The sequence below is a fragment of the Salvelinus fontinalis genome, chromosome 19, assembly GCF_029448725.1.
Source record: "Salvelinus fontinalis isolate EN_2023a chromosome 19, ASM2944872v1, whole genome shotgun sequence".
In the NCBI taxonomy this organism is placed as follows: Eukaryota; Metazoa; Chordata; class Actinopteri; order Salmoniformes; family Salmonidae; genus Salvelinus; species Salvelinus fontinalis.
Window position 1 is genome coordinate 19,609,870 of NC_074683.1, and position 23,030 is coordinate 19,632,899.

General features: G+C 44.2%; 1 protein-coding gene across 7 annotated transcripts in view; it reads right to left on the reverse strand.

Moving 5' to 3' along the window:
- Positions 1 to 2,221: 2,221 nt before the first annotated feature.
- Positions 2,222 to 23,030, reverse strand: part of pcbp3 (poly(rC) binding protein 3) — a 177,645-nt gene continuing 156,836 nt past the window's right edge. For 6 of the 7 annotated variants that reach the window (XM_055871009.1, XM_055871008.1, XM_055871007.1 and 3 more), the window contains 3 exons: positions 5,470 to 5,522; positions 4,901 to 5,070; positions 2,222 to 3,540 (listed from right to left, as the gene is read on the reverse strand). In XM_055871009.1, coding sequence (XP_055726984.1) covers positions 3,486 to 3,540; positions 4,901 to 5,070; positions 5,470 to 5,522 — 278 coding nt within the window. In that variant the 3' untranslated portion in view covers positions 2,222 to 3,485. Of the gene's footprint in view, positions 3,541 to 4,900; positions 5,071 to 5,469; positions 5,523 to 23,030 lie in introns of those variants that run through there. The other variant, XM_055871013.1, reaches the window with a different exon arrangement.

A 23,030-nucleotide genomic window follows, 5' to 3' on the forward strand; every position in this document is an offset into this window, starting at 1 on the left:
CCGTCTGCCATGAGCCTACAGAGCCGTCAGCCAGACAGGAGCCGCTAGAGCCATCAGCCAGACAGGAGCCGCTAGAGCCGTCAGCCAGACAGGATCTGCCAGAGCCGCCAACCAGACAGGATCTGCCAGAGCCGCCAACCAGACAGGATCTGCCAGAGCCGCCAACCAGACAGGATCTGCCAGAGCCGCCAACCAGACAGGATCTGCCAGAGCCGCCAACCAGACAGGATCTGCCAGAGCCGCCAGCGAGCCATGAGCAGCCAGAGCCGTCAGAGCGCCATGAGCAGCCAGAGCCGTCAAAGAGCCATGAGCAGCCAGAGCCGTCAGTGAGCCATGAGCAGCCAGAGCCGTCAGAGAGCCATGAGCAGCCAGAGCCGTCAGAGCGCCATGAGCGTCGTGAGCCGTCAGCCTGCCATGAGCGTCGAGAGCCGTCAGCCTGCCATGAGCGTCGAGAGCCGTCAGCCTGCCATGAGCGTCGAGAGCCGTCAGCCTGCCATGAGCGTCGAGAGCCGTCAGCCAGCCATGAGCTGCCCTTCAGCCTGAAAAGGCTAGATACCCAGAACTGCCCATCAGTCCAGAGCTGTCTCTCTGTCCGGAGCTGCCCTTCAGTCCGGAGTTGCCCCTCTATCCTGAGCTACCTCTTTATCTTGAGCTACATCTCTCTCCTAAGCTATCCCTCTGTCCTGAGCTACCTTGTCCCAGAGCTGTCCTTGATTCTGGTGTTGCCCCTAAATTTAGGTGGGGTTATTTGGAGGGTGGTCATTGTGGGGAGGCTACGGAAGCGGGGATTGATTATGGTGGGGTGGGAACCACGCCCGGAGCCTAAGCCACCACCGTGGTCAGATGCCCACCCAGACCCTCCCCTGGACTTTTTGGTGATGCGTTCGGAGTACGCATCTTGAGGGGGGGGTTATGTCATGTTCCTGACCTGTTTTCTGTTTAGTTTTGTGTGTTAGTTGGTCAGGACGTGAGTTTGGGTGGGCATTCTATGTTGTCTGTTTCTATGTTGGTTTAGGGTTGCCTGGTATGGCTCTCAATTGGAGGCAGGTGTTTGGCGTTCCTCTAATTGAGAGTCATATTTAGGTAGGCGGTTCACAGTGTTTGTTTGTGGGTGGTTGTCTCCTGTGTCCGTGTCAATGTTTGCACCATACGGGACTGTATACGGTTTGTTCGTTTCATGTAGTCTGTTCCTGTTCATTTCGTTCTTCACGTTGTATGTAAGTTCGTCGTTCAGGACTGTCTACTTTCGTTTTGTTATTTTGTTCGTTTATAGTGAAGTTCGTGTTTTCGTCTTGTCTTTAATAAATCATTATGTCTTCACAATCCGCTGCGCCTTGGTTCAATCCCTGCTCCTCCTCTTCTGATGAAGAGGAGGAGGATTATCGTTACAATTATGGTAATAACATTATACTTTATTATTAAAAAAAACACTCACATAATAACAACCACCGATCAAAATGGAAAAAAGTAATTGTATTTATGTTCATGTTTAAACTGATCTCAATACATGTATATAATATTGATCTGCAAGAAGCGAATTATCAACCATAAATATAACCCCTCTTACATTTTCCCCTCTTACATTTTCAAACAGCATATTTTACATCAGCTTTAAGAGATAAAAGGGCCCTTGCATTTTTTTTGCTGCTCTAGTACAAAGAAAATAAAGGTGATTGAGCATGTATGATCAAAATGACAGCCTGTAATGGAATTTGTTTCTTTTTTTTAAGCAGTAAATGAGGCTGAATTAACTGTTTAGCTGCCAGACAAGGCTCCTCTGATAACCAGGTGTAGCGGTGGTGAGGATTCACTCCATGGTGCTGAAAAGAAAGCTCTGCTGTTGAGACAGCTTTATGTAGGCCCTGACAGTTTGTCGGCACAGTTTGTCACCCTATAGTGCAAGTAATGTTTTGTTTAGTGTTATGTTGTGTAGTGGCTTTGCTGACATGCATCTGAATAAAAAATTGTAGTTTGCCCCAGCAAGATTTACTGTGCACATATCACCCCAAACATTGCTATGTAATTATTTATGCAAAATATATTCAGATATTATTCTAATGTATGCATTTGTAAAGGCAAATACTCTGATGTGAATTTCTGGCTCAGTTGACTGTCCTAGCCTATTTCAATAGTACTCTTATTAGCCTACTATTAAAGCATTGTGAATTACCTTGGTCCTAGACCCATGTTAGCAAATCAAAACATTAAAAACAAACACGTGTTTTAATTTGGGACAGTTTATTTTCTTTTTGGGGCGTTTGAAATTGCACTTCGGGACAATTCTGGGATGGTTAGTCTCTCTCGAACCCTGCATATATCATGAGCATAGACACGATAGCTGTGTTTTAAAATTATTAAATAAACTGAATTCACAGTAAAACACATGATAATGCCAAAAAATAAAGTGTCCTTTGAGTAGTCGGTTGAGGGCAGGTGAGGAGAATCATGTTAACAGTGTGGGTATCATGTTTACTTTACATATAATAAATTAGTTAGGATCACTTAAAGGCGCAGGACAGATAAATACAGAGAACAAAAATAAACGTGCAATGCCATTGGCACAAGGGTCGTGTGATGCAGTGAAGAATGATGGGTAGAAATTAGTGTTCACATTCCAGTGACCTCAGACGTCAGCCTAGAATAGTTACGGAAGAGGGGAGAAGGGAAGGGTGAAGGAAAAAGCGAGAAAAAAGAGAGAAAAAAACTATTCTGAGATTGGACACTTTCGCACAACAGTGAAACTCTGCAGAATTCTGGCTTTTAGGTCTCCATGTTACATTTACTATTGTTTTTTGGTCATGCATATGGATTTTATGATGCACTTTGATAAAAACCAATCCAAATTTTTTTGCTAATTCTGGATTTTCCCTAATTGAAAAACCTGCATCTAAGTGTCTTGAACTACGAATAGTGTGAGTTCAAACGTAGTCCTCTATCACAATGAAAGTTGTTGACTTAATAATTTAAGTCTCCCTGCAAAAAGGAGAACCTCCGAAAGCTCCTTACTATTTACATAAAAAGCACTTCCTTTTCATTCCAAATTTGATGCAACAATATCTCTTCACAAACGCATCACATCACTCGAGACTCATGGCCAATAGCATTGCTCAGTAGCAATCTGAATAGCAATATTTTTTTGTTTTTCACTTTTTATCCGTTTTTACTTGCCTGACAATTAACTACAAGATTGAATCTGCAAACTTATCTCTGACCTAGCGAACAGAAAAAGAATGTAACAATTATCCTAAGCATTCGGCATGCTGAAACACTATACGTAACTCTTTACATTACATGAACAGAATTCAAGTCAAATTTTTTCACTTTGCTTTACAAATAGCCTCTTTAGCCTCTTCAAAGCTGCTAAAGCTTAAGTGTCAAGTGCTAAAGGAATCAGGTAGCCATTAAGTTCTGTGGGAGTATACATGGGGTTATTGGGGAGACAGTTGCTGCTGTTAGCTTCTTCATAGTGGAACCAGATTTGGGCCTCAGGATGTTGTCATTGATGACGGGTCATTCCACATGGCAGCCACGTCCCTGAACCTGTCAGTGGAATTGTGGGAAAGCAATAGCCATTAGTCTCTTTCCAACCGCTTCTCTGCAAACCAAACCCTAAAAGAAAGAAGTCACAGAAAACAAAGCCCCCATGTTGTAAATTGTGTGTATCAGTCAGGTTTGAAGCATATGGATTGGGACTGTACCCCTGACACTGTCTCGTTTCAGGGTTGTGTTCATTAGGTTCCAAGGGAAGAAAATGGACTAAAACAGGGACAGACTACCTGGCCTTTGTTCTCCGGGCTCTAATGACCATGACCCAACTTTGAAGATAAGTTATATGAACATTTCTGAAACTTTATGGAAAAAAGCTTTTTATTTTGTTTTGTGATAATGAGAGAGTGGTTTTAGAGGACAGGAGACAGCATAAGGGAACTTAAAAATACAAATTTGATCTTCAATATTGTATAATACACTGCTCAGCTCCTGGCTATACTGCCTCTGGAAAATACAGGAGTAGATGCTACCAACCACCACCAGGGTCAGATGCCCTTCTATTTAAAAGGTTAATGGACTTTGTGCTGAGACAAAGTCTCGGTCCCAAATGGCACCCTATTCCCTAAACATATAGGAAGCAGACTGCCATTTGGGACGCACACCGGCCGAATCCTCTGTATTAGCCTACTTGATGTATCTATAAATAAAGAGCTTGGTACAGAGAAGGAAGGGGGATACCTAGTCAGTTGTACAGCTGAATGCCCTCAACTGAAATGTGTCTCCTGCATTTTACCCAACCCCTCTGAATCAGAGAGGTGCGGGGGGCTGCCATAATCAACATCCACAGCACCCGGGGAACAGTAAGTTAACTGCCTTGCTCAGGGGCAGAACTACATATTTTTACTTTGTCAGCTCAGGGATTCGACCCAGCAACCTTTGCGGTTACTGGCCCAATGCCCTAACCCACTAGGCTACCTAAGTTATGTATTACTTACCTGTGTTGAGGTGGATGTGTTTTCCACTGGGCTCAGTCATTAGCCAGAGCAGTGACACTTAACCTAAAGCAGCCTGCCATGAAAGATCTATCATAATAATGATATAATCCTCGTCAATAATGACACAACATTTTCAAAATGTAATCAATTGCTGACTAATCTCAAAACATGTCATTGGGTTAGGTCTGTTGCCACCTAACTTCCAATCACACGATATGACTCATATTGATGCCAGAAATAGCCGTGGAGGCGTTTGGCAGAAGGCTTCTTTGTACAAAGGGACTCCTCCACAGACAACCATTTCCCACGGAAATGTACTGGAGGTCACTGATTCGGCCTCATGCTAACAATGCATACTGCTTGCATTAGCATTATTAGTGTCAGCGCTCTGATGTTGGCGCTGGGTGAGAGGTTACCTTGCGTTGATGAGGTACTGGGCAAGGCTGATGTTGGCGGGGGTTCCCGTGATGGTGATCTGGCGCTCCGACGAACCCTCCATGGCGTTAGCGATTTTGATCTGCGCCCCAGACATCTGGCGGATCTCGTTGATTTTGGTTCCCTGGCGCCCGATTATGCAGCCTATTAGCTGGGAAGAAATGGCAGCAGTTCTTAACTGGGAAACCTGGAACAGAAGCCTTGGGCTGGCTTTCATTGATTTGAGCTTTAAAAAGCTCAATCATGAAAGCAGTGCGACATCATTGGCTCATTGCAGGGTCAGTTCAATTGAAACACAGTAACTACAAGAAATTCATTTAAAGTAATTTGAGAAATTGTATTTTTCATGTCATTGAAAGTTGATGGTGTTACAAGGCAGCATTTTTAAGTCTGTGTATGTCTGTGTTAACTAATATTTTATCTTCACAGTAAAAGTTATCTTGTGGGGAAGTTCTTTGAATTACTGTTAATCTACTGAGCGGAGAGTTAAAATGACTTGACCCTGATACCGGTTCATTAGTAGTTTATCCTACTGTTGTCCTTTACTCACATCATTTGGAATTGTGAGTTCATGAGTACTGGCCGGGGGGCTGGTATCCAAACCTGTGTTGGGAAACAGGGAAGGAGAGAACATGGCATGAATAGCATTTTTTATCAATTGGAAGATGTCCTTGCTGTGAGTCAGGACCTTGGTCTCAGGATTGCAGTCCTAAGGCATCAATGAACCAAGGACCTTGGTTTGTTACCATAGTAGTCAACATGAGAGCCGTGCCCTTGGTGTGAGATCCAACATAATAGAGATCCCATTAACTCTAATGTACAGTGGGATCCAAATTTATTGCCACCCTTGATAGAGATGAGCAAAAAAGACTGTATAAAATAAACAATAAAAATACTGAGCTATATTGTATGCTCAAATAAACAGGAATGTTTATTTTATTTTATATTAATACAATTGCTAACATCATTTTTTTTGTTTAAAGCCCCTATGCTGCCTTTTTAATTTAAATGTTTAAATCATCACTCTGTTCACATATTATTATATATTTTTTTATAACTTGTTATAATCTATTTCCCTGGGCCTCCTTTAGCCACTGAAATGCTCAGTCAGACTGTGCGGGCATGGGGATACAAATTTAAACATACACTACATGACCAAAAGTATGTCGACACCTGCTCGTTGAACATCTCATTCCAAAATCATGGGCATTAATTTGGAGTTGGTCGCCCCTTTGCTGCTATAGCAACCTCAACACTTCTGGGAAGGCTTTCCACTAGATGTTGGAACATTGCTGTGATCTTGCTTCCATTCAGCCACCAGAGCATTAGTGAGGTCTGGCACTGATGTTGGGCAATTAGGCCTGGCTCGGTGTTCCAATTCATCACAAAGGTATTCGATGGGGTTCAGGTCAGGGCTCTGTGCAGGCCAGTCACGTTCTTCCACACCGATCTCGACAAACCATTTCTGTATGGACCTCACTTTATGCACGGGGGCAATGTCATGCCCCGTGAAACAGGAAAGGGCCTTCCCCAAGCTGTTGCCACAAACTTGGAAGCACAAAATCGTTTATAATGTCATTGTATGCTGTGGCATTAAAATGTCCCTTCCATGGAACTAAAGGGCCAAGCCCGAACCATGAAAAACAGCTCCCGACCATTTTTCCTCCTACACCAAACTTTACAGTTGATACCATGCATTGCGGCAGGTAGCGTGCATCCACCAAACCCAAATTCGTCCGTTGGACTACCAGATGGAGAAGCATGATTCATCACTCCAGAGAATGCGTTTCCACAGCTCCTGAGTCCAATGGCGGCAAGCTTTACACCACACCAGCCGAAGTCTTGGCATTGCACATTGTGATCTTAGGCTTGTGTTCGGCTTCTCGGCCATGGAAACCCATTTCATGAAGCTCCCGACGAACAGTTCTTGTGCTGCCATTGCTTCCAGAGCAGTTTGGAACTCGGTAGTGAGTGTTGCAATCGAGTACAGGCGATTTTTATGTGCTATGCGCTTCAACACTCGCCAGTCCTGTTCTGTGAGCTTGTATTTGTACTTATTATGGATCCACATTAGCTGCTGCCAAGGCAGCAAATCAAATCAAACTTTATTTGTCACATGCTCCGAATACAAGTGTTGACCTTACCGTGAAATGCTTACTTACAAGCACTTAACCAAGAGTGCAGATCAAGAAGAGTTAAGAAAATATTTACCAAAAAAACTATAGTATAAAATAATAAAAAGTAACATAATAAAATGACAATTACGAGGCTATATACCGAGTCAATGTGCGGGGGTTCAGGTTTGTCGAGGAAATTTGTACACGTAGTTAGGGTGAAGTGATAATAAACAGCAAGTAGCAGCAGCGTACACAACAAATGGAGGGGGGTGTCAATTGATTAATTGTTCAGCAGTCTTATGGCTTGGGGGTAGATGCTGTTAAGGAGCCTTTTGGTCCTACACTTGGCGCTCTGGTACTGCTTGCCGCGTGGTAGCAGAGATAACAGTCTATGACTTGGGTGACTGGAGTCTTTGACAATTTTTAGGGCCTTCCTCTGACACGCCTGGTATAGAGGTCATGGATGGCAGGAAGCTTGGCCCCAGTGATGTACTGGGCCATTCGCACTACCCTCTGTAGTGCCTTGCGGTTGGAGGCCGAGCAGTTGCCATACCAGGCAGTGATGCAACCGGTCAGGATGCTCTTGATGGTGCAGCTGTAGAACTTTTGAGGATGTGTGGACCCATGCCAAATCTTTTCAGTCTCCTGAGGTGGAAAAGGTGTTGTCGTGCCCTCTTCACGACTGTCTTGGTGTGTTTGGACCATGATAGTTTGTTGGTGATGTGGACACCAAGGAACTTGCAAGTCTCGACCCACTCCACTACAGCTCCAGAGATGTTAATTAATAGGGGCCTATTCAGCCAGCCTTTTCCTGTAGTCCAAGATCAGCTCCTTTGTCTTGGCACCACACTGCCAGATCTCTGACCACCTCGCTATAGGTTGTCTCATTGTTGTCGGTGATCAGGCCTACCACTGTTGTGTCGTCAGCAAACTAAATGATGGTGTTGCAGTTGTGTTTGGCCACGCAGTTGTGAGTGAACAGGGAGTCAGTAGGGGACTGAGTACACACCCCTGAGCAGGCCCAGTGTTGAGGATCAGCGGGACAGACATTTTGTTGCCTACCCTTACCACATGGGGACAGCCCGTCAGGAAGTACAGGATCCAGTTGCAGAAGGAAGTCTTTAGTCCCAGGGTCCTTAGCTTAGTGATGAGCTTCGTGGGCACTGTAGCCAATGAACAGCATCCTCACATAGGTGTTCCTTTTGTCAAGGGAGGAAAGGGCAGTGTGGAGTGGGATTGAGATTGCTTCATCTGTGGATCGGTTGGGGCAGTATGCGAATTGGAGTGGGTCTACGGTATTCGGGAGGATGCTGTTTATGTGAGCTATGACCAGCATTTCAAAGAACTTCATGTCTACAGACGTGAGTGCTACGGGACAGTAATCATTTAGGCAGGTTACCTTCGCTTCCTTGGGAACAGGGACTATGGTGGTCTGCTTGAAACATGTCAGTATTACAGACTCAGGGAGAGGTTGAAAATGTCAGTGAAGACCCTTGCCATTTGGTCTGTGCATGCTTTGAGTACACATCCTGGTAATCCGTCTGGCCCCACGGCTTTGTGAATGTTGACCTGTTTAAAGGTCTTGCTCACATCGGCTACCGAGAGCGTAATCACACAGTCATCCAGAACAGCTGGTGCTCTCATGCATGCCTCAGTGTTGCTTGCCTCAAAGCGAGCATAAAATGCATTTAGCTTGTCTGGCAGGCTCGCGTCACTGTAATAGTTTTCAAGCCCTGCCACATCCGATGAGCGTTAGAGCCGGTGTAGTAGGATTCAATCTTAATCCTGTATTGACGCTTTGCTTGTTTAATGGTTCGTCTGAGGGCATAGCGGGATTTCTTATAAGCGTCCGGATTAGTGTCCCGCTCTTTGAAATCGGCAGCTCTAGCCTTTAGCTCGATGCGGATGTTGCCTGTAATCCATGGCTTCTGGTTGGGATATATACGTACGGGAACTGTGGGGACGATGTCATCGATGCACTTATTGATGAAGTCAATGACTGAGGGGGTATACTCCTCAATACCATTGGATGAATCCCAGAACATATTCCAGTCTGTGCTAGCAAAACAGTCCTGTAGCATAGCATCCATGAATCTAAAATGGTGTTTTACGTTTTACGTGCCCCCAACCGATTGTGTTTTTTTGTTTGTAACTTATTTATGTACTATTTTTGTACATAATGTTGCCACTACCGTCTCTTATGACCGAAAATACACTTCTAGACATCAGGACTGCGATTATTCGCCACAGACTAGCAGAATCCTTTTTCTTCTTTCAAGACTCTGACAAGCCCGAGGCAGAGGAAATACGGCTCCCTCGGGAACAGGCCCCGACCCCAGTGATCTGCGTGAAGAGGAGACGGAGAAAGAAAGGCTGGAGGGCGGGCTGCCTTCTGAGGAGTAGGAAGCGATCAAATAAATCCCCACTCCTCTCAATTCTGCTCGCAAACATGCAACCTTTGGACAATAAAATGGACGAGTTATTGGGAAGATGAACTACCAATGGGACATTTAAAACTGTAACATCTTATGCTTCACGGAGTCATGGCTGAACGACGACAATATCAACATACAGCTGGCTGGTTATACGATGTACCGTCAGGATAGAACAGTGGCGTCTGGTAAGACAAGGGGCGGTGGTCTATGTATTTTTGTAAACAACAGATGGTACACGATATCTAAGGAAGTCTCGAGCTATTGCTCGCCTGAGGTAGAGTTTCTTGTGATATGCTGCAGACCACATAACCTACCGAGAGAGTTTTCAATTCAATTCAATTCAATTCAAGGGGCTTTATTGGCATGGGAAACATGTGTTAACATTGCCAAAGCAAGTGAGGTAGATAATATACAAAAGTCAAATAAACAATAAAAAATGAACAGTAAACATTACACATACAGAAGTTTCAAAACAATAAAGACATTACAAATGTCATATTATATATATATGCAGTGTTGTAACAATGTAGAAATGGTTAAAGCACACAAGTTAAAGTAAATAAACATAAATATGGGTTGTATTTACAATGGTGTTTGTTCTTCACTGGTTGCCCTTTTCTGGTGGCAACAAGTCACAAATCTTGCTGCTGTGATGGCACACTGTGGAATTTCACCCAGTAGATATGGGAGTTTATCAAAATTGGATTTGTTTTCGAATTCTTTGTGGATCTGTGTAATCTGAGGGAAATATGTCTCTCTAATATGGTCATACATTGGGCAGGAGGTTAGGAAGTGCAGCTCAGTTTCCACCTCATTTTGTGGGCAGTGAGCACATAGCCTGTCTTCTCTTGAGAGCCATGTCTGCCTACGGCGGCCTTTCTCAATAGCAAGGCTATGCTCACTGAGTCTGTACATAGTCAAAGCTTTCCTTAAGTTTGGGTCAGTCACAGTGGTTAGGTATTCTGCCACTGTATACTCTCTGTTTAGGGCCAAATAGCATTCTAGTTTGCTCTGCTTTTTTGTTAATTCTTTCCAATGTGTCAAGTAATTATCTTTTTGTTTTCTCATGATTTGGTTGGGTCTAACTGTGCTGTTGTCCTGGGGCTCTGTGGGGTGTGTTTGTGTTTGTGAACAGAGCCCTAGGACCAGCTTGCTTAGGGGACTCTTCTCCAGGTTCATCTCTCTGTAGGTGATGGCTTTGTTATGGAAGGTTTGGGAATCGCTTCCTTTTAGGTGGTTGTAGAATTTAACGGCTCTTTTCTGGATTTTGATAATTAGTGGGTATCGGCCTAATTCTGCTCTGCATGCATTATTTGGTGTTCTACGTTGTACACGGAGGATATTTTTGCAGAATTCTGCATGCAGAGTCTCAATTTGGTGTTTGTCCCATTTTGTGAAATCTTGGTTGGTGAGCGGACCCCAGACCTCACAACCATAAAGGGCAATGGGCTCTATGACTGATTCAAGTATTTTTAGCCAGATCCTAATTGGTATGTTGAAATTATGTTCCTTTTGATGGCATAGAATGCCCTTCTTGCCTTGTCTCTCAGATCGTTCACAGCTCTGTGGAAGCTACCTGTGGTGCTGATGTTTAGGCCGAGGTATGTATAGTTTTTTGTGTGCTCTAGGGCAACGGTGTCTAGATGGAATTTGTGGTCCTGGCGACTGGACCTTTTTTGGAACACCATTATTTTGGTCTTACTGAGATTTACTGTCAGGGCCCAGGTCTGACAGAATCTGTGCAGAAGATCTAGGTGCTGCTGTAGGCCCTCCTTGGTTGGTGACAGAAGCACCAGATCATCAGCAAACAGTAGACATTTGACTTCGGATTCTAGTAGGGTGAGACCGGGTGCTGCAGACTGTTCTAGTGCCCGCGCCAATTCGTTGATATATATGTTGAAGAGGGTGGGGCTTAAGCTGCATCCCTGTCTCACCCCACGACCCTGTGTGAAGAAATGTGTGTGTTTTTTGCCAATTTTAACCGCACACTTGTTGTTTGTGTACATGGATTTTATGATGTCGTATGTTTTACCCCCAACACCACTTTCCATCAATTTGTATAGCAGACCCTCATGCCAAATTGAGTCGAAGGCTTTTTTGAAATCAACAAAGCATGAGAAGACTTTGCCTTTGTTTTGGTTTGTTTGGTTGTCAATTAGGGTGTGTAGGGTGAATACATGGTCTGTTGTACGGTAATTTGGTAAAAAGCCAATTTGACATTTGCTCAGTACAGTAGTTTTCATCTATATTCCTTGTAGCTGTTTACATACCACCACAGTCAGAGGCTGGCACTAAGACAGCATTGAATGAGCTGTAATCCGCCATAAGCACACAAGAAAACGCTAAAACTTTAACCTGTTGGGGATGGGGGCGCTGTTTAGACTATTTATGCTAATTTGGCTAATTTTTTAAACGGCTTCCCACAAAATCCTTGATCGTACAATATGCATATTATTATTATTATTGGATAGAAAACAGTCTATAGTTTCTATAGGAGTTGAAATTTTGTCTCTAAGTGGAACAGAGCCCATTCTACAGCAATTTCCCTGACATGGAGTCAGATTTGAGAAATGTTGGCCACTCTTCTGAAGTCAGTTATAAGGGCACTGTCGTTGCTATGACTATACGGACACTTCTTACGTCTTCCCCTGGATGCCTTTACGTGATGACGATTCCAACGGGGTCGATTGCGCGTTCACAGGCCCTACAAATGAAAAAACCCTGAAGCTAGTCATTCTTTGGGAGCTGCGTCATGAGCCTAGAGGACACCGGCGCGCACCTGTTCCAAGCGTTAGTTTAGCCTGTTATATTTCTCCGGTCATCTTTTCACTCGTTATAGGAGTTAAAAACATCATAAGGTAGTTAATTTAAAGCGTTTTATAGCAATTTATATCCGTTTAGTGCGATTTTGGGACATTTATTTTTGCAACGATGTGAAAAGTTGGGCACGCTTTTCAGTTCATCCCGAACGCAGTTGACATTTCCACATGGCAAGAGGACAGCTTTCCACCAAAAGACGATTTCTCCCAAGAAAGGATCCTTTGCCCAAGATACTGATGGAAGCACAGCTCAAGGTAGGACATTTTTATTATGATAAATCGTGTTTCTGTCGAAACATTTTAGTGGCTTAGGACGCCATGTTTTTTGACGTAGCTTCGCTTGGCGCAAACTGTATTGAAAAGTAAGGATAAATTAAAAAATGTAATAACGCAATTGTATTAAGAATTAAATTGTCTATCAATCCCTGTCCACCCTATATTTTTTAGTCACGTTTATGAGTATTTATGTATAAGAGTAGATCACTGTCTAAGTGGCGCAAGGACTTTTTCTTTACCAGCTTGTCTACATTTCACATTGTCTAACCATGATTTTGGTGGCTAAATATAAACATTTTCGATCAAACTGTATATGCATGTTGTAATGTGATGTTACAGGAGTGTCATCGGAAGAATTCTGAGAAGGTTAGTGAAAAAATTAATATCTTTTGGCGATGTTGACTTTTATCGCTCACTTTGGCTAGAATCAATGCTGGGCTGCTAATTGCTATGTGCTAAGCTAATATAACGATTTATTGTGTTTTCGCTGTAAGACACTTAGAAAATCTGAAATATTGTCTGTATTCACAGGATCTGTGTCTTTCGATTCGTGTATGCTGTGTATTTTTACGAAATGTTTGATGATTAGTAGTTAGGTAAACACGTTGCTCATTGTAATTATTCTAGTCCATTTGTGATGGTGGGTGCAATTGTAAACTATGCCATCTACCTGAAATATGCACTTTTTTCTAACAAAACCTATCCCATACCATAAATATGTTATCAGACTGTCATCTAATGAGTTTTTTTGTTGGTTAGGGGCTATAAATATCTTAGTTTAGCCGAATTGGTGATAGCTACTGGTGTTGGTGGACAAATAAAAGATGGTGGATTATGCTAATGTGTTTTTAGGTAATAGATGTACATCTTTACATATTGTGTCTTCCCTGTAAAACATTTTAAAAATCGGAAATGTTGACTGGATTCACAAGATCTGTGGCTTTCATTAGCTGTATTGGACTTTAATGTGTGAAAGTTAAATATTTAAAAAAAATATTTTTTTTGAATTTCGCGGCACTGGTTTTTCAGTGGGGGGGGGGGGGGGTGTGCCGCTAGCGCCACGCTGATCCTAGACAGGTTAATGTAGGGAAAATTAAATCAGTTTTATCTATTTTCTATCCACATGTTACATGTGCAAACAGAGGGAAAAGAACTCTGGATCACCTATACTCCACACACAGAGATACATACAAAGCTCTCTCTCGCCCTCCATTTGGCAAATCTGACCATAATTCTATCTCCTGATTCCTGCTTACAAGCAAAAATTAAAGCAGGAAGCACCAGACACTTGATCATTAAAAAGTGGTCAGATGAAGCAGATGCTAAGCTACAGGACTGTTTTGCTAGCACAGACTGGAATATGTTCCGGGATTCCTCCAATGGCATTGAGGCATTGAGGAGTAAACCACATCTGTCATTGGCTTCATCAATAACTGCATCGATGACGTTGTCCCCACAGTGACCGTACGTACATACCCCAACCAGAAACCATGGATTACAGGCAGCATCCGCATTGAGCTTGTCACGTTCCTGACCTGTTTGCTGTTGTTTTTTATGTGTGTGATGGTCAGGGCGTGAGTTTTGGGTGGGCAGTCTATGTTTTCCGTTTCTATGTTGGTTTTGGGTTGCCTGGTATGGCTCGATTAGAGGCAGGTGTTTTGCGTTTTCCTCTAATTGAGAGTCATATTAAGGTAGGGTGTTCTCACTGTTTGTTTGTGGGTGATTGTCTTCCGTGTCAGTGTATGTGCGCACCATACGGGACTGTTTCATTGTCGTTAGGTATTTGTAGTCTGTTCCTGTTCGTGCGTTCTTCACGTTGTATGTAAGTTCGTGTCCAGGTCTGTTTACTTCGTTTTGTTGTTTTGTAAAGTATCAAGTGTTCTTCGTGTGTTTAGTTTCGTCTTGTTTATTAAAATTCATTATGTATTCACAACCCGCTGCATTTTGGTCTTTCGATCCTTCTCTCCTCTCCTCGTTTGAGGAGGAGGATTACGACACCCGTTACAGAATCAGAGGTCAGTGTGCCCTGTTCCTGCTCCCCGCACTAGCCTTGAAGTGCGTGCCGTCATCCCGGTACCTCCAGTTCCGGCACCACGCACCAGGCCTACTGTGCGCCTCAGCAGGGCAGAGTCGGCCGTCTGCCCAACGCTTTCTGCACTGCCTGTCTGCCCAGCGCCGTCTGAGTCATCTGTCTGCCCAGCGCCATCTGAGCCATCTGTCTGCCCAGCGCCGTCTGAGCCATCTGTCTGCCCAGCGCCTTCTGAGCCATCCGTCTGCACAGCGCCTTCTGAGCCATCCGTCTGCCACGAGCCATTAGAGCCGCCCGTCTGTCCCGAGCCATTAGAGCCGTCCGTCAGTCAGGAGCCGCTAGAGCCGTCCGTCAGTCAGGAGCTGCCAGAGCCGCCAGCCAGTCAGGAGCCGCCAGAGCCGCCGGCCAGTCAGGAGCTGCCAGAGCCGCTAGCCAGTCAGGAGCTGCCAGAGCCGCCAGCTAGTCAGGAGCTGCCAGAGCCGCCAGCCAGTCAGGAGCTGCCAGAGCCGCCAGCCAGTCAGGAGCTGCCCAACAGTCAGGAGCTGCCCAACAGTCATGAGCTGCCCTACAGTCATGAGCTGCCCTACAGTCATGAGCTGCCTTACAGTCATGAGCTGCCCTACAGCCCGGACCTGCCGGAGTCCCTCAGCCCGGACCTGCCGGAGTCCCTCAGCCCGGACCTGCCAGAGTCCCTCAGCCCGGACCTGCCAGAGTCCCTCAGCCAGGACCTGCCAGAGTCCCTCAGCCAGGACCTGCCAGAGTCCCTCAGCCAGGACCTGCCAGAGTCCCTCAGCCAGGACCTGCCAGAGTCCCTCAGCCAGGACCTGCCAGAGTCCCTCAGCCAGGACCTGCCAGAGTCCCTCAGCCAGGACCTGCCAGAGTCCCTCAGCCAGGACCTGCCAGAGTCCCTCAGCCAGGACCTGCCGCCCCTTATCCCGGTGCTGCCCCTTATCCCGGTGCTGCCCCTTATCCCGGTGCTGCCCCTTCATTTAGGTGGTTTTAGTTGGAGGGTGGTCATTGGGAGGGGGATACAGAAGCGGGGAGTGACTATGGTGGTGTGGGGACAGCGTCCGGAGCCTGAGCCACCACCGTGGTCAGATGCCCACCCAGACCCTCCCCTGGACTTTGTGCTGGTGCGCCCGGCGTTCGCACCTTGAGGGGGGGGTTCTGTCACGTTCCTGACCTGTTTGCTGTTGTTTTTTATGTGTGTGATGGTCAGGGCGTGAGTTTTGGGTGGGCAGTCTATGTTTTCCGTTTCTATGTTGGTTTTGGGTTGCCTGGTATGGCTCTTGATTAGAGGCAGGTGTTTTGCGTTTTCCTCTAATTGAGAGTCATATTAAGGTAGGGTGTTCTCACTGTTTGTTTGTGGGTGATTGTCTTCCGTGTCAGTGTATGTGCGCACCATACGGGACAGTTTCATTGTCGTTAGGTATTTGTAGTCTGTTCCTGTTCGTGCGTTCTTCACGTTGTATGTAAGTTCGTGTCCAGGTCTGTTTACTTCGTTTTGTTGTTTTGTAAAGTATCAAGTGTTCTTCGTGTGTTTAGTTTCGTCTTGTTTATTAAAATTCATTATGTATTCACAACCCGCTGCATTTTGGTCTTTCGATCCTTCTCTCCTCTCCTCGTTTGAGGAGGAGGATTACGACACCCGTTACAGAGCTAAAGGCTAGAGCTGCTGCTTTTAAGGAGTGGGACTCTAACCCGGAAGCGAATAAAAAATACCACTATGTCCTCCGACGAACCATCAAACAGGCAAAGCTTCAATACAGAAATAAGATCGAGTCAAACTACACCTGCTCTGACGCTCGTCAGATGTGGAAGAGCCTGCAAACCATTACAGACTACAAAAGGAAGCACAGCCGGGAGCTGCCCAGTGACACGAGCCTACCGGACAAGCTAAACTACTTCCATGCTCGTTTCGAGGCAAATAACACTGAAACATGCATGAGAGCATCAGCTGTACCGGAAGACTGTGTGTCACGCTCTCTGCAGCCGATGTGAGTAAGACCTTTAAACAGGTCAACATTCTGTCCGCAGGGACAGACGGATTACCAGGATGTGTACTGCGAGCATGCGCTGACCAACTAGCAAGTTTCTTCACTGACAATTTCAACCTCTCCCTTACTGAGTCTGTAATACCAACACGTTTCAAGCAGACCTGTGCCCAAGAACACTAAGGTAACGGGCCTAAATGACTACCAACCCGTAGCACTCACGTCTGCAGCCATGAAGTGCTTTGAACGGCTGGTCATGGCTCACATCAATACCATCATCCCAGAAACCCTAGACCAATTCCAATTTGCATACCGCCCCAACAGAGCCACAGATGATGCAGTCTCTATTGCACTCCACACTACCCTTTCCAACCGGGACAAAAGGAGCACCTGAGAGAATGTGAGAATGCTGTTCATTGACTACAGCTCAGCGTTCAACACCATAGTGCCCTCAAAGCTCATAAATAAGCTATGGACCCTGGGATTAAACACCTCCCTCTGCAACTGGATCCTGGAATTCCTGATGGGCGCCCCAGGTGGTAAGGGTAGGTCATAGAGGTCGACCGATTACTCGGAATGGCCGATTAATTAGGGCCAAGTTTTCATAACAATCGGATATCGGTATTTTTGGACACCGGTTTGGTCTAATTTTTACACCTTTATTTAACTAGGCAAGTCAGTTAAGAACACGTTCTTATTTTCAATGACGGCCTAGTAACGGTGGGTTAACTGCCTTGTTCAGGGGCAGAACGAAATATTTTTACCTTGTCAGCTCGGGGATTCAGTCTTGCAACCTTACAGTTAACTAGTTTAACGCTCTAACCACCTGCCTCTCATTGCACTCCACGAGGAGCCTGCCTGTTACACGAATGCAGTAAGAAGCCAAGGTAAGTTGCTAGCTAGCATTAAACTTATCTTAGAAAAAACAATCAATCAATCAATCATAATCACAAGTTATCTACACATGGTTGATGATATTACAAGTTTATCTAGCGTGTCCTGCGTTGCATATAATCGGTGCGGTGCGCATTCGCGGAAAAAGGACTGTCGCTACTCCAACGTGTACCTAACCATAAACATCAATGCCTTTCTTAAAATCAATACACAGAAGTATATATATTTTAAACCTGCATATTTAGCTGAAAGAAAGCCAGGTTAGCAGACAATATTAACCAGGTGAAATTGTGTCACTTCTCTTGCGTTCATTGCACGCAGAGTCAGGGTATATGCGATAATAATAAACATTTTGTTTTCGAAATGATCGTTTCCGGATTCGACCATATTAATGGCCAAAGGCTTGTGTTTCTGTGTGTTATTATGTTATAATTAAGTCTATGATTTGATATTTGATAGAGCAGTCTGACTGAGTGATGGTAGGCAGCAGCAGGCTCGTAAGCATTCATTCAAACAGCACTTTCGTGCGTTTTGCCAGCAGCTCTTCACTGTGCTTCAAGCATTGCGCTGTTTATGACTTCAAGCCTATCAACTCCCGAGATTAGGCTGGTGTAACCGATGTGAAATGGCTAGCTAGTTAGCTGGGTGCGCGCTAATAGCGTTTCAAACGTCACTTGCTCTGAGACTTGGAGTAGTTGTTCCCCTTGCTCTGCATGGGTAACGCTGCTTCGAGGGTGGCTGTTGTGGATGTGTTCCTCGTTCGAGCCCAGGTAGGAGCAAGGAGAGGGACGGAAGCTATACTGTTACACTGGCAATACTAAAGTACCTATAAGAACATCCAATAGTCAAAGGTATATGGAATACAAATGATATAGAGAGAATATAGTCCTATAAATACTATATTAACTACAACCTAAAACCTCTTACTGTCATGCCCTGACCTTAGATATCTCTGTTTTTCTATATATTTTGGTTAGGTCAGGGTGTGACTAGGGTGGGTACTCTAGCTTTTCTATGTCTAGGGTTTTGTATGTCTAGGGGTTTTTGTATGTCTATGTTGGCCTGATATGGTTCCCAATCAGAGACAGCTGTTTATCGTTGTCTCTGATTGGGGATCATATTTAGGTAGCCATTTTTCCTCATTTGTGTTGTGGGATCTTGTCTATGTATAGTTGCCTTATTGCACGTCAGTAGCTTCACGTTTCGTTTGGTTGTTTGTTAGGTGAGTTTCAGTTGATTAAAATTATGTGGAACTCTACTCACGCTGCGCCTTGGTCTCATCATTATGACGAACGTGACACTTACCTTGGAATATTGAAGTCTCATGTTAAAAGGAACCACCAGCTTTCATATGTTCTCATGTTCTGAGCAAGGAACTTAAACGTTAGCTTTTTTACATGGCACATATTGCACTTTTACTTTCTTCTCCAACACTTTGTTTTTGCATTATTTGAGGCTAAATATATTTTTATTGATGTATTATATTAAGTTAAAATAAGTGTTTATTCAGTATTGTTGTAATTGTCATTACTACAAATAAATAAATAAAAATTGGCCGAATAATCGGTGTCGGCTTTTTTTGGTCCTCCAATAATCGATATCGGTATTGGCGTTGAAAAACAACACAGGTGCCCCGCAAGGGTGCGTGCTCAGCCTCCTCCTGTACTCCCTGTTCACTCATGACTGCACACCCAGGCACGACTCCAACACCATCATTAAATTTGCTGATGACTTAACAGTGGTAGGCCTGATCACCGACAACAACAAGACAGCCTATAGGGAGGAGGTCAGAGACCTGGCCGTGTGGTGCCAGGACAACAACCTCTCACTCAACGTGATCAAGACAAAGGAGATGATTGTGGACTACAGGAAAAAGAGGACCGAGCAGGCCCCCATTCTCATTGAAGGGGCTACAGTGGAGCAGGTTGCAGGCTTCAAGTTCCTTGGTGTCCACATCACCAATAAGCCAACATGGTCCAAGCACACCATGACAGTTGAGAAGCAGGCACGACAAAACATATTCCCTCTCAGGAGACTGAAAAGATTTGGCATGGGTCCTGAGATCCTCAAACGGTTCTACAGCTGCACAATCGAGAGAAACCTGACTGGTTGCATCACTGCCTGTTATGGCAACTGCTCGGCCTCCGACCACAAGGCACTACAAGGGTCGTGCGAATGGCCCAGTATATCACTCGGGCCAAGCTTCCTGCCATCCAGGACCTCTATACCAGTTGGTGTCAGAGGAAGGCCCTAAAAATTGTCAAAGACTCCAGCCACCCTAGTCATAGACTGTTCTCTCTGCTACCACATGGCAAGCGGTGTCAGGGCGCCAAGTATATCTCCAAGAGGCTTCTAAACAGCTTCTACCCCCAAGCCATAAGACTCCTGAACATCTAGTCAAATGGCTACCCAGACTATTCACATTGCCCTCCCCTCTCCACACCACTGCCACTATCTGTTGTCATCAGGGGCGAAAATCTGAGATCAACCTTGGAGGGGACAATTACATTAAATTTTCTCAAGAGCAATTCCTGAGGGGGACACCAAAAGCAGTGCTGTAACACATAGCATACGTTGTTAAATGTATATTGAGGAACCATAATTCCTACAACTGGATAATTGATAGGTACAGTAGTTAACTGAAGGGTTTTCCCAACTTGTTCAAATGTTCAAATCATTATAATTCTACTACTAATAATAGTTATAGCAGTGCTCCTTACCAGTCCAGTATGTATGCAGGTATTCGTACTTACAACCAGCAATATCAAGAAAGGTCAGTAGGTGACAATGGTACTGTACACTGTATGGGTGTAGTTTTCATAAATACAATGAACATGGTGTGATCACATCTAAAAGAATCTCCATTGAGAACCATCACAAAGTTGGTCTCCGTATTGAATTGACCTTTTAATTTGACTTTTTCTGATACATTTATATAGTCATTAAATATGTGCACCTGGCCTGAGTCTACAATATCTTTGCAAGAACAAAATTCTTAAAATAAGTACAGTTCTAAAAGCAAAATAACTACTTCAATAAAAAAACCAAATAAATCAAACAAAATATCCTTCAGTGTCTCAACTCTTCAAACAGCAGCTATGGACAAGTATGTCGCACAAAGTATGCCATTTTAAATAAAATAACATGAAATAAATCATTTGTAAGTGTACTGAAAACTACTAAACAAAAGAACAACTATCAATTACACCATGGGTTCTCAAACAGGGGTCCATGGACTAATTGCAAGGGGTCCGTGAAATAAAAAAGTGTAATGAATGTAGTCAGTACCACAAGGTTTCCAGTAAGTTTACATATAATATAGAGGGGGTGGAGGTCCCTGAGGACCGCTCAAAACCTTGCCTGCCTTGCCTCAAAATATGCAGGGGTTCCAGTACCCCAAAAAGGTTAAGAAACCACTGCTATACACACTACTGAACAAAAGAACCGAGCATATGTTTGCGGGTTTCCTCAACAACACATCAGTTGGCACTTTCGCAATGCCCTCGCCTGTTGTCTCCGACACCCTGTATAGCCCAATAAACTCCTCGTGAGGGACAAGGTCATGGTCAACCTAACGCAGACAGACATTCTCCTGTTCAGCACCAGAGACATCTTGAGTACCATCAACAATTAATGAAAATTGTACAATCGGAAGAGACCTAATCTCAGCTGCAATGCCTCGAATGACTATTGGCCATGATGTTCAGAATTTCATTCTGTGCTTTTGGGCCTGTGTACATTGTGGTACGCTCTGTTAACCACTTCAGTAAAATGGGATCATCCTCTTCTGCCCTAAGTTTCAAAATCTGGTATAAATTCCCACTGTCATCCGTGTGGCCTCTAAAGGCTTGTCCCTGTCTTACTACATGCCGCACCGAACTAACAATTTTCATCAAGCAATGCCTTGCGTCATCCTGCTGTTTACCCCACGCGCTGGACATAACTGGACACTGATTGGATTTAGCTGGTGTGCTGTTACAATTACAAAGTGGCGGTGGGTTTGGCAATTTTGATGTGCTGTGAATTTTTCAATGCCTTTTCTCCAGTTCCTAAATCCTGCACTAATGAAGGCAGCATCAGCTCTTTGGCCAAAAGAAGGCTGGCTTGAAAACCTTTGGCTACAGTGAAAACACAACACTCCTTTTATTGATGGGTTATAATGTAGCCAGGGGAAATCGCGAAACCATCTCTCTTGAAACGTCAACACTCTGTTGGCAAGAGTTTGCGGTTCTATAAATTGTGGGTGTGGCTGATATGGTTTTGTGCCATCACTGTGGTAACTGGACAATGCTGTGCCACTGTCCCCTATACTGGTGCTGCTGGCAACAAGGGTGACACTTGGTCCTGCCGTGGCTGTGACACTGTCCTCTGAAGTCTCTCTCCCTGGCTCTTTCCCTTTCACCACCCTAACTGACTCAGTCTGTCTCCTAGAAAATAAATAAGGTGTTTGCCGTACTCCTAACTACCGGTACCCAAAACTACACAATTAATCACAACAGCAATACCATTGCCGTAAACAAATCTTAGTTTAGTCACCAGTTTAAGTTGAGAGTGGGGGTATCCATGGCATTTTCCAATTATGTCCCTATTTTACAAGTCAAAAAAATTGAGAACCTTTCATAATGTTGCCAAACAAAGACTCAACAAACTTACCTGAGACTCCCTGTCTGCCAATCTGTCCCTGCATATCTGTCCCCAGCTCTGCTGTCTGTGTGCCATCTGTTGCCTGCTCTGCCTAATGACATAATTGTGAAACATTTCCATTAGCATTTCACTTCTTTCTTATGAACATTTTATCAACTAGTCTTTGAGATATTAGGATACTAGAGTTCTTACTATGCGTTTTGGTGTACTGACAAATACTCTGATGTCCGTCTTCTTACTTTTTTCTGCCATTTTTCTACCTGGCTGGCTGGCTGGCCTAGCTGCACACACACACATTTACACAACACATGCTGCAACCTTTTGTAATTTAAATAGTTTGTTTCATATTGGCTGGCTTCCAACAATAGCTGAATTTGTAAAGCTAGCGAGCACCAATTCCGTTTCTGTGTGTTTGCTATAATCTTTGCTACCTGGTTAAATAAAGGTGAAATAAAATAAAATAAAAAAAGTTCACTAGCGACAATTTATCTTTTGCAACGAGACCATTATATATATTTAAGACAATGGTAGAAGAGAGTGTAGTTCTGTTCTGTTCAGTTTGGACTTCAGTTTATTGCTAACCTTATCACAGGGACGTCGAAGCACTACAGCTGCATGCTGATCTTGGAATAAACTGACGATAGCAAAGATTCCATCTTTGACGACGCCACATAAATGGAATAGGTACTAGCTAGCTTGATAGTTAATGTTTGCTTTAGTTTGCGCGCTAGCTCTGCAAATTCAACTAGTGTGTGAACCCTGCCAACATAAAAATAAATAAATAACATTGCTATGGACCTGCTATGGATTGACTGAATGAACCTCACGTCAGTTACGTACATGTCCCTTTCGGACAGTAGATACGAACCCTTTATTACCTTGCCAGCTAAAGAACTGGCAGTG